Raw genomic sequence first — 12,038 nt, forward strand, 5'->3', positions numbered from 1 at the left:
GCGTTCCCTCCCCTCCCCTCCCACCCCTGGTAACCAACAAAGAAAATGTCCTTCTATAGATAAACCTTTCCTTAACTTTTATAATAACGGACTTGCTGCTTTCAGAATTCGTTCTTTGTCTTTGGTTTTGATGAGTTTGATGATGATATGTCTTGGTGATTTTCTTTTGGGGTCTGTCCTGTTTGGGGCTCATTGGAGTTCCTGGATGAATATATTCTCATCTTTCATCGTATCATGGAAGTTCTCTTCCAACAAATTTTGGACAATTTTCTCAGTGGTTTTATTTTTCTCTTCGTGTTCTGGAATTCCAATGACACGTAGGTAAATTCCTTTTGATGGTATCCCTCATGAACCTTAGACTTTCTTCATTTTGTTTTGATCTTTTTTCTGATTGATCCCTTTTTAAAGAAGTGTTCAGGTATTTGTCTTCAGTCTCATTAATTCTGTCTTCCATTGATTCAGTTCTGCTCCTTTGCCCTTTCAATGTGTTATCTGTTTCTGAAAACTTAATCTTCTGGATTTCTGTCTGTAGATTTTAAATCATTTCTAATTTTTCATATTTTTTTTATTTTCATCTGAAATTGTTCAAGGGTTTCAGCTGTGTTTTACTTAATTTTGTCAGTGTTTTCCTTGATCCTTGATCCTTTGAAGATACCTAAATATAATTCTTTTGAATGTTTATCAGGGAGTTCCAATGCTGCTGTTTTCTCAGGGATGTGTTCTGGTTCTGTATCCTGCTCTCTTGTTCCTACCACTTTATCTTCCTTCTTTGTATGGACTGTGATGGACTATTGTATCTGAGACATTGTGACATTGTTGTATTTAAATCTCTTAAAGTGTTTTTTGATGAAGGGTTACACAGCAGTTTAGGTTTCCATTTAACATTTTCTATACATTGACATTGGTTGCATTTTTTACAAAACATGAGCATTCTCATTATTTCCATTCAATTAGTCATTCTATTTCTATTCAGTTAGTTTTCCTACTTTCTTATATTCTCATCTTTATTTTAAAGTCAGTGTTGACCGTTTGGTCTCATGTAGGTGAGTTTTTAAAGGGGCATAGTACTCACATGATACTCATTTTTTGAGCCAATTTGTTATTTAGCTACAAGGTGACCTTGGATTAGTTTCCATTCCAGATTTGAAGAGTATCTCAGGGCTCTATAGTCTTGGGCAGCCCTCAAGACTCAACCAGTCCAGTAGGTCTGGTTTTTTATGTTTTTAGGAATTTGAGGTTCTACTCATTTATTGTAGCCCTGATTAGAAAGATTGGTAGTGATAGCTGGGTACCATTTAGTTATTCTGATCTCAGGGTAGATGAGGCTGTTGTTTGTGGAGACTATTTGTTTTGTAGACTACTGTACTTTCCCACAAATAATGTGTTGTTGTTGTTATGTACCATCGAGTCAAACCTGATTCATAGTGACCCTTCCTTGGGTTTCCAAGACAGTAGTATCACTAGGGAAGCAGTTAGCCCAACCTTCCTTCTGATAAGTGGCTGGTGGGTTTGAACCACCAGCCTTCTGGTTAGCAGTCAAGTGTTCTAGGTACTACACTACCAGAGCTCCTAGTGTGCACAGTGCGCATAGGAAACTAATGCATAAGGGGGTTGTGTGGTTTGTAAGATAACATACTTTGTGTTATTTGTATAAAAATATGGTAGTTTCTTCTTTGAATCTTTCATATCCTTCTTTCTCTTTAGCTCTGGAAAAGTAGAAACTTAATATTGGTATCTTAGATAGCTGCTGACAAGCTTGTAAGTCCCCAGATAACTCTTTCCCAGGCTAGACATAGAACATAACTTTATGAACTGTATCATGCCCGTTGACTGTGATGTCCTGAGAGACTATGGTCCTAATCCTTCACCCTCAGAAATCCGGACCCATGAGGTGTTTGATAATGTCTAAGAAGTATTTGTCACTGTGCCCGTTATGTGCTTTATTACATATATGAATATATGTACATGTATAATATCATCATTATCACACAGGTAAAGTAACTTACTTAAAGTAATGTGGTAGAGCTGATATTTGAGTGTAGGCAGCCTTGTTCGAGACTCTGTACTTTATCCACTAAGCACTTTCAAATATTGAGTGTATCTCATAATACTTTCTCTTAGCTGGAATCCTTAATATGTTATATTTTTCAGATCTTTCTGTGGAATTTGGAACAGTTCTAATTTATACATGTGAGAAAAGTTGCTGGCCTCAAAATCATCAGACTCCCATGGAAGAATTTTGTATTACACAAGAAGACCCTGATGAATTATTATTTAAGTAGAGCATTTTATTTTATTTATATAGATTAAAACAAATATTAAGGACAAAATTTGGTGTTTTTATCTCATTTTAACTCACAAGTTATTTATTCTTCTTTTATAAAGTGTTGTCCTTTAAATTGTTGCTAGCACTGGCGGTACAGACCTCCGGAGTGACTGCAGGCTTGTCTACTCTTTCAGAGTCAGAGGTCTGTCTGCACAGGAGCAGCTTGGAGAGTGACTCCTCTGCAGCCCAGAGGGCAGCTATCCTTTCACAGGTAACCTTATGAGCATTCTAGGAGGAAGGGACAACAGCAGAAGAGCAGCTTCTTATCACCTCTACTATCTACACTCTTTTGTACTCTGTTGCTGCCTCTGGATGTTGACAGATCAAACCACTTGATCTGCTCCCATGAGTCATAAGCCCTGCAACCTTCTCTGGGCTCCCCTGCCCTCACTTGTTTCCCCCCCTTTCCCTGTAACAATGCAGAAACTTTCTAACCAAACTCACTGCGGTAAAGTCAATTCTGACCCATTGCAACCCTGTAGGACAGAGTTGAACTGCCCCATAGGGTTTCTAAGGCCAAAAATATTTATGAATGCAGACTGACATATCTTTCTTCCAAGGAGCAGCTGATGGGTTCAGAGTGCCAACCTTTTGTTTAGCAGCCAGTCACTTAACCACTGAGCCACCAGGGTTCTTAATCAGAGATTCAGTCTAAATCTGTTGCTGTCAACTTGATTATGATTCATGACAACCCTGTAGCAACCCTATGGAACAAAGTAGAATTGCCTTATAGGGTTTCCAAGGCTATTAATGTTTACAAAAATAAACTGCCACATCTTTATGTATCCTGCAGAGCAGTGGTGGGTTTGAACCACCAACCTATCAGTTAGGAGCCAAGCACTTAACCACTTTATGACAGGGCTCTTAACATCATAGAAGGTGGCCCTTACTCTGTTCTGGACATTGTTCCTCCATCCAGTTGTCCACTCTTCCAGTCTCCCCTTTCTCCATTCAGTTTTTGTGTTTTCAACCCCTTCCTGTACACTACCTATTACAGCACTCTAAACACTCCTACTTTTTCAGTATTACCTTATAGAATTTGTTTGCTACTCTGGTAAATAGCACCTTGCTCCCAGATTATCATGGGTTGAGGGTTTCCTTCTGGGTAGTGTGTGACTGATGAGATCCCCACCAGATCCTACTTCTCCCCACCTGAGGGAAAGTGCTTACATGTGTAGAAATAGAAAATTGAAGGTACTAGTCAGGCTGCCCACCAGACAAGGATAACTCTCCACCCTTGTTGGATGATCTGGCCTTTGCTCTGGCCTTTCCTGTGTAGCATGTATCAGGGCAACAGCCTGAGTGTCCCTCAGAGCAGCCTGGTATATGGTTGGTGATCTAAGCAGTAGATGAGAGACTGCTGGTGTCAAAAGAACATTTTCTTCTCTATTTTCAATCTTTTCCTCTTTTCTTCTAATAATTCTTTTTCTGGTTTTTCTTCTAATAATTCTTTTTCCATATGCATCAGCATCTGGAAAATACAGAAAAGTTTAGAAAAGAAATACAAATTATATTTTACCACCCAGATACACAAAACAATTAACATGGTTATTTCCTTCCTGTCCTTAATATGTTTTTTGTTTTTTACAAAGTTGTAATCATACTGTATTGATTATGTTGTATCTTTTTTACTTAACATTTGTTGTAGTGGAAAAAACTACAAGTCTGTTTAAAGTAAAACAAAGAGTTTATTATGGTGAACTTGTTTTGCAAAATGGGCAAACATAAGAATTAAAACTTTTAACAAAGTGCTTCTGGAGCTACAGAGATACCAGAGGCTATAAACATAAAAACTGCAATTCAGGGCAGATATGTTTGGAGTATACTTGACTAAATAATATTTACAAAGTTCCAGGTGCTAGAGTCTTGGTTGACCACCTCTGCAGAGGTTGGACTTTGCCAAGGATGGCTCTAGATAAGAGGATTTTGGGTGATGATAAGTTTCCTTGAAACTGTTTTAAAATATAGGTACAGTGAGATTGCTCCCTGCATTCCTCATGATACTATGTGATGGCTGATCCTCTTCTGGAATGAGGAAACATGAAGAACTGGCAGAAGTTAAGAACTAGGTGAAACTGATAAAAGCAGTTAAAGGTGCTTCACCTCAGCTACGCAAGCACAGTGTACAAAATTTCTGTTTAGTGGTAAACTTTGGATGTCACTAGCCCCAAAACACATCCCCTGGTGGCCATGCCACTGCACCCCACTGATGCTAATTAGTTCTTAAAAATGCAACTATTTCCCTCTTAACCATATGGATATGTGTGACTTATTTGTTTTGAAGTATGTAAAAATGGAAGCAGCTTATCATTCAGGGAACTCAATCTAAGGCCAGGTCCTCCAGGATCCTTCTTCATGTGCTTACAATAAACACACTTTGCTCTTTGCACCCTGGTGTTCTTCATGACTTGGGAGCCACGTAGAGTGGGATACTCTGGCAGAAGTTGTCTGCAGCAAATTCTTTAGTGACCACAAAGGGACTGATGCCCAGTTCCAGGCATCAAGATACCAACTAGAGGGAAGGACTTCAGCTCTCAGCACCACTGGACCCTTTGTTCTGGGGAGGATACTTCAGCCCCAATGGCCATCATCAGTTCAGGACCTAACAGTAGCCAACTGTAAGGTGAGGGTAACAGTGCCTAGAATTCCCTAGAACAAGGGAGGACAGCTCTCTGGTAAGTACCATTTAAATCTTATCTCCCTGGCTGTCCAGTGGCATCCAAGACTTGCTAGTGCATAGCTGGTAAGAGTGGAGAAAAAAGAATAGTCTTTGCTAAAGTAGGTGTCTGTACATGGTGGTATCATAGGTAACAGTCAAAGTACTTTAGGTTGTATACCTCTAAAGTGCATTTTAAAGAATTGGTCTCATTTTGGCTATGATCCAATGAGAAAATATGAAATGAAATTTTTCTCTCTTACTGCTTGGCCACAGTATCAATTAGGATATGGTTAGAAGTGACCCAAGAATGGGTTGGTTTTTTTGCTTCCAAGAATGGGTCTTTGAATTACAGCACTATACTGCACTTAGTTTTTTATTGAAGCACTGGTGTCATAGTGCTAACCAGAAGGCTGGCTGTTCAAACCCACCAGCCTGTCCTTGGAAGAAAGATTGGGCAATCTACTTCCATAGAGATAGCACCTCAGAAACCCAAGGAGGGGTTGCTATGAGTTGAATCAACTCAGTGGCAGTGAGTTTTTTTTTTTTTAGACAGAGATAATCTTAGTCTGGAAGCTCCGCTGAAACCTGTCCACCATGGTGACCCTGACGGTATTTCAGATACCAGTGGTATAGCCTCCAGCCTCACAGCAACATGTGTGGATCATACTAAATTAAGAATAACATTGAGAAGAATGGGAATTCCAGAACACTTAATTGTGCACATGAGTAATCTATACATAGACAAAGAGGCTGTTGTTCATATAGAACAACGGGATACTTCCTGGTTTAAAATCAGGAAGGGAGTGTATCGGGGTTGTATCCTTTAGCTATACTTATTCAGTCTTTATGCTGAGCGAATAATCTGAGAAGCTGGACTGTATGAAGAAGAGCATGGCATCAGGATTGGAGGAAGACTCATGAACAATCTGCAGTATGCAGATGACACAACTTTGCTTGCTGAAAGTGAGGATGACTTGAAGCACGTACTGGTAAGATTAAAGTCTGCAGTATGGAGTTGCCCAGGGGGCAAGGAGGCTGCATTTTCTGACCTCCTCTAACCCCACAAGAGAAAGACACAATCACCTTCAGTAGCCCAAGGCCTATCTCTGTGAGACCAGACATGCCACCTCCCTCCAGCCCTTTCACCAACCCTGACACCAACTGTTCCTCTCACAGCACCCACCACCTCTCTGCTGGGTTCTATAATCACTGCAGTGGCTACAAAGAACTAAACAATTATGGGGTTTTTTAGGGAAGCACCAGGCTACAATTCAAGTTCAGGAACACGCTTAGTCTTTCTCAGCCCACCATCTCTCACCCAACAGTCTTTCTTTCAGCAGCGTGTCTCTCCCCCAGCAGTGCATTCTCTCAGTCTTTCTCTCGGCAGCACGTGTCTCTCAGTCTCTCTCTCAGCAGCACATGTCTTTCGCATCTCTCTCAGCAATGCATGTGTCTCGCATCTCCCAGCTGGCAGTGAGAGATTCCTTCTGCCTCTAGGAGGGCTTCTTTTGAGCCTGGCAGAGTGGCAAACTAACCCATCCCAACCTCAGAATTCTATACACCTGAAGATTACTTTGTGCTGCTCTCAACTGATGGATAACTTTAACAATCAAGAGCTACTCAGTTGCTCACAGCAAATTCTACCACGGAGTTTACAAAGACTTTTGGCTAGAAAAGCCATACTAGGTAATTTACTACACCGTAGGAGTACATCTCAACATAAAATGAAAATCCTTACAACTGGACCAGTAAGCAGCATCATGATAAATGGAGAAAAGATTGAAGTTGTCAAATATTTCATATTACTTGGTTCCACAGTCAACACCAATGGAAGCAACAGTCAAGAAATCAGATGATATATTGCACTAGGAAAATCTGCAGCAAAAGACCTGTTTAAAGTGCTAAAGAGCAAAGAGATCTCTTTGAAAGCAGCTACATAAATGTAGTGGGGGAGGGCAGGGAAACGAGATGAATAGAAATGGAACATCCAGGATGGAACAAATGAGGATGTTTACACATGTGAAGAATGTAAGCAATATCCCTGGACAATTTTTGTAGAAATTGTTAAATGGGAACCTCAATTACTGTGTAAAGCATCCCCCAAAACACAATAAATTATTATTATTATTACTATTTTAAATCTCTTTGAAGACTAAGATGTGCCTAACCCACACCATGGTATTTTCAATCACTTCATATACATGTGAAAGCTGGACAATGAATAAGGAAGACCAAAGAAGAACTCTGATAGCATAGTGCCTAAGGCACTTGACTGCTAACCAGAAGGCTGGCAGTTCAAATCCACCAGCCACTCCTCGGAAGGAAGATGGGACAGTCTACTTCAGTAATGATACTGCCTCGGAAACCCAAGGATGGGTCACTATGAGTCGGGTCCGACTCGACGGCACATAACAACAACAACAAAGAAGAGTTGATGCTTTTGAGTTGTGATGTTGGCAAAGAATGCTGAAAGTACCATGGACTGCGAGAAGAACTAACAAATCTGTCCTGGAAGAAGTGCAGCTGGAATGCTCCTTGGAAGCAAGAATAGCCAGACTTCATCTGACTTACTTTGGTCATGTTATCAGAAGGGATCATTCCTTGGAAATAGAAGTCATGTTTGGTAAAGTAGAGGGTAGATGAAAAATGGGAAGGCTGTCAACGAGATGGATTGACACAGTGGCTGCAACGATGGGCTCAGGTGTATCAGGGATTATGAAGCTGGCACAGAACCGGACAGTATTTCATTCTGTTGTATGTAGGTTTGCTATGAGTCTGAGCCAACTTGATGGCACCTAACAACAACAACAACAACAATAACAGAGGGCAAAAGTGGGATGAAAAGATGTATGTTGCAGCCTTTGGCAAAATAGAAACCTCTAAAAGCAATGTAAATTTATTGTCCACTGTACCAGTGGGCAGTGCCAGAGAAACCATCTATTCTTACTCACGCAGAGGAAGAGGAAATCCTCCCTTTGTTGAACCTTCGTTTCCCCATGGGGCTTTGGTGTGCAACACAGACATCTACACCTGCTAGTACCTCTGTCCCTGCTGTGAATTCACCAAACACTGAATTTGGCTCCCTGGTAGGAGTCTCTACCTGTACCCCAGGCATCAGCTCCAGAAGCGTCTTCAGAAAGTCTTGTTTCTCTGTTGCATACTCATAGAAGCACTCCTTTCAGCGAGGTGACAACTTCCTCTTCACGGCTATCCCTGTTCAAACAGCTCCCTAATGGAGGTGTCATAAACGGGCCCAATCTGGTTTGGATCCATTCCCCTTTCTCCACCGCAGACCTTATTAACTAGAAAAATAACACCACGTCCTATCGAGAGGATCCCAGGGGGATGCATAACTTGTTTGACTTGAATTTTCATACAGTCCTCACTGGGCAGATTATCAAGCTTTGTTAAACATTCTCTTTACTTCTGATGAAAAGAAGGATGGTGTTGAGAAAAGCTAAGGAAGAGGCTTGTCGATTAGCTCACCCTGGACAGAATGCCATCCAGAGGCTGGACAGATGATCAAGCTATCCTGGAGGAGGATCCTCAGTAGGATTGCAGTGATTCCCAAGATTGAGCTCGATTGCCTCATTATTAAGATTACTTATTCATAGGCCTCAAAAATGGAGTTCCTAAACAGAGTTTAGGAACAAGCTTTATGAGTATAAACAGGCATAGAAGCTGAGCAAAAAAACAAAAGATTTGCTGAGGGTAGAGTGCAGGCAGCAGTCCTGGCAGCATCTTTAGAGCTAAGAGGGTTGACTCAGTGGAAAGAAAAGAGAGTAGATAGTTTGTCCAGGACCTTTGGGTTGTGAACCAAGTAGTGCAAACCATTGACCACATAGTGCCAAATCGGCACACCTTGCTAGCTGTGGTCCCACCTGATAGCACTTACTTCAGAGTGCTTGATTTAAAAGATGCCTTCTTTTGTATACCCCTACAAGTGAAGAGGGAGCTCTGGTGGTGTAGTACCTAAAGCATTTGGCCGTTAACCAAAAGGCTGGCAGTTCAAACCCACCAGCCACTCCTCGGAAGGCAGACTCGGCAATCTAATTCTGTAGAGATACTGCCTTGGAAACCCAAGGAGGGGTCACTATGAGTTGGGTTCAACTCGATGGCAGTGAGTGTTACGTATAAGAGCCAAGAAATACTTGCTTTAGAGTGAGAATTTCCAGATATGGGTGAAAGGACAATTCTGCTGGACACGGTTTCCTGAAGGTTTAAATTTTGTAACAGTTTTCAGTGGAATGCTCTGCAACCATAAAGAATGAATCTGCAAAACACCGCATAATGTGGATGAACTTGGAGGACATAATGCTGAGTGAAATAAGTCAATCATAAACCAAAACAGAAGGACATATATTGTATTAGTCCATTATTGTTAAAAGTCAAGGAAAGGTTTATATATGGAAGGAAATTTTGTTGGCTACCAGAGGTGGGAGGGGAGAGGAGGGAACACTGCTAGATAGGCAGAGACAAGTATTGATTTGGGTGAAGGGAAGGGCAAGGTACCAGATGTGAGTGATCAGCATGGTGGCATTGAGGAAGAGGAAGACAGAGGTGGATGGGAGGCACAGACAGCAAAGATGAACCCTTTTGCACATACAGTACTGTGTTGTCAGTGATGGCAAACATCGATATATGGGTGGATAGATGAGTGGACAGCCTGAATGATCAGGTATGTCTGGCCGAGGGGAGTGTGCCCATGACCGTGTATAGGATTGGCAGACAATGTTTCTACAAGTGTATTTGTATGTTCTGTAAGAATTTCCAGGTGTGTAGTAGAGCTGACAAGGAGCAAGTTTGTAGTCACTTCTTGGCCACAGCCAGCTACCCGGAGGGAGCAAGTAGTTGGACCTGTGGGCTCGAGACCATGGTCACATGGGACATCAAGCTCAGTTGGCATAACATACTACACAAAAACATTGTTCCATATCCAACTTTGGCTAGTAGCAACAAGGATCTTTGAAGCTTGCAAGCAGCCATCTAGATGCAACGATGGGTCTCTCCTCATCCAGAGCAAAGAAGAATGAAGAAAACCAAAGACACATGGAAACAGTCCAAGGGACTGGTATACCATGCAATCCTTAGCTTATAAGTCTATGAGACCACAATAACTAGATGGTGTCCAGCTACCACTGTCAACCACTCAGAGAGGGATCTATGTAGGAGATCCTGGATAGAGTAGGAAATGTGGAACAAAACTCAAAATCATAAAATAAAATAAGGGATTAGGTTTGCTGGTCTGATGGAGCCTGATGGAATCACTGAGAATATGGCCCGTAGCTGCCCTTCAAGTCTGGAATTGAACCCACTCCTGTGGTTTCCAGTCAAACAAAAGGCAGGCATATGAACTGAACATGTACATTAGGTAGATACACTCTTTGGAGAGATTAATCATGGGAGAATAGAAGGGCTTTGTATGCACAGGGAGACAGCTCAGGGGGCAAGAGTGCTAGGGAGGGAAGAACATAGGGAATCGTTAACTATGGGGAAGAAGTGGGAAGAGAGCTGTTGTATTGTTGGAGATTGTAGTCAATGTCATGAGACAAAGTGTATGTGGACTGCTGTGTGGAAAGTGAATTTGTTCTGTAAACTTGCACCAAAATCACAATAAATTAAAAAAAAATGTATAACAATTTTGGGGGCAGCCTTGGCAAAAGACCTGTGAAGTTTGCAGTTTACCAGTGGTGTGCTGCTCCAGTATGTTGATGACCTGCTGCCCAGTTGTATGCCATCCTCACAGTCTTTGCTACACTTGAGCCCATTGTTTTAAGTACCGTGTCATCCATCTTGTTGAGGGTCTTCCACTTTTTCATTGACCTTCCACTTCACCAAGCGTGATATCCTACTCCAGGGTAGGAGTCCTTTCTGACAACATAACCAAAGTAGGTGAAACAAAGTCTGGCCATTCTCACTTCCAAGGGGCATTCTTGCCGCATTTCTTCCAAGACAGATTTGTTCATTCTTCTGGTAGTCCATGATACTTTCAGTATTCTTCACCAACACTATAACTCAAAAACATCAAGTCTTCTTTGGTCTTCCTTATTCATTGTCCAGCTTTCATGTGCATATGAGGCTATTGAAAATACCATAGCTGGGGTTAGGCATACCTCAGTCTTCAAAGTGACATCTTTGCCCTTCAACACTTTAAAGAGATCTTTTCAGCAGATTTGCCCAGTGTAATATAATGTCTGATTACAGCTTCCATGAGTGTTGATTGTGGATCCAAGTAATATGAAATCTTTGACAAGTAATAATCTTCTTTCCATTTCTTGTGATGCTGCTTACTGATCCAGTTGTGAGATTTTTGTTTTCTTTATGTTGAGATGTAATCCTACTGATGATTGTGGTCTTTAATCTTCACTGTAAGTGCTTCAAGTTATCTTCACTTTGAGTGAGCAAGGTTCTTCTGGTTACCTAGTGCTGCTCTGACAAGAATATACCACAAATGGGATGGTCTTAACAAACAGGAGTTTATTTTTACAATTTGGAGGCTTTAAGTCCAAGTTCAAAGTGCCTGGCTCTAGGGGCTGGGTGATAGCCCCTCAACCTTGGGGTTCAGCTCTGCCTCCTGCTCCCAGCCCACTGGAGCTAGAGGCATTTCTTCACTCAGACAGCTGCTGGCTGCTGAGGCTGAGAAGCCCCAAGGTTAACAAGGAAAAAGGCACAGTCCCGATGTCACCAAACCACACGGCAGGCCATTAACTTAAGTCCATTGTAAGTCCCCAGGTCGGCAGAGCATAGTAGGCTGCTGAGCAATGACACATTTACGTGCAGGGTCCAAGCGTGCTATAAGCTAGAGACCATTCTCAAAACTTCTCCTTATATACAGGAAGCAGACCACGTACCCAAAGGCAGCTACTCAGCTGCTTGTAGTAGATCCCCCTATGGAGTTGATTGCCAGTCTCATCATGAGGAATAACTATCACCAGCTGCCCAGCCACTCAACCAGACCTAGCTAAGTTGACACACAAACATAACTACCACAAAGGTTATGTTGTCCTCCAATCCTGATGCCATGCTTTTCTTCATATAGTCCAGGTTAGCAGA

General features: G+C 41.8%; 1 protein-coding gene across 1 annotated transcript in view; it reads left to right on the forward strand.

The window, feature by feature from the left end:
• PDCD2L (programmed cell death 2 like) overlaps nucleotides 1-2,282 on the forward strand; it is a 97,324-nt gene extending 95,042 nt beyond the window's left edge. Inside the window, exon 7 of the mRNA XM_042783282.1 lies at nucleotides 2,152-2,282. Within this exon, the coding sequence (XP_042639216.1) occupies nucleotides 2,152-2,282 (131 nt within the window). The remainder of the gene's footprint in view (nucleotides 1-2,151) is intronic.
• The last annotated feature ends 9,756 nt before the right edge of the window (nucleotides 2,283-12,038 follow it).

The sequence above is a fragment of the Orycteropus afer genome, unplaced genomic scaffold, assembly GCF_000298275.1.
Source record: "Orycteropus afer afer isolate SDZICR_OR568_19922 unplaced genomic scaffold, OryAfe1.0 scaffold00827, whole genome shotgun sequence".
NCBI classification, from domain to species: domain Eukaryota; kingdom Metazoa; phylum Chordata; class Mammalia; order Tubulidentata; family Orycteropodidae; genus Orycteropus; species Orycteropus afer.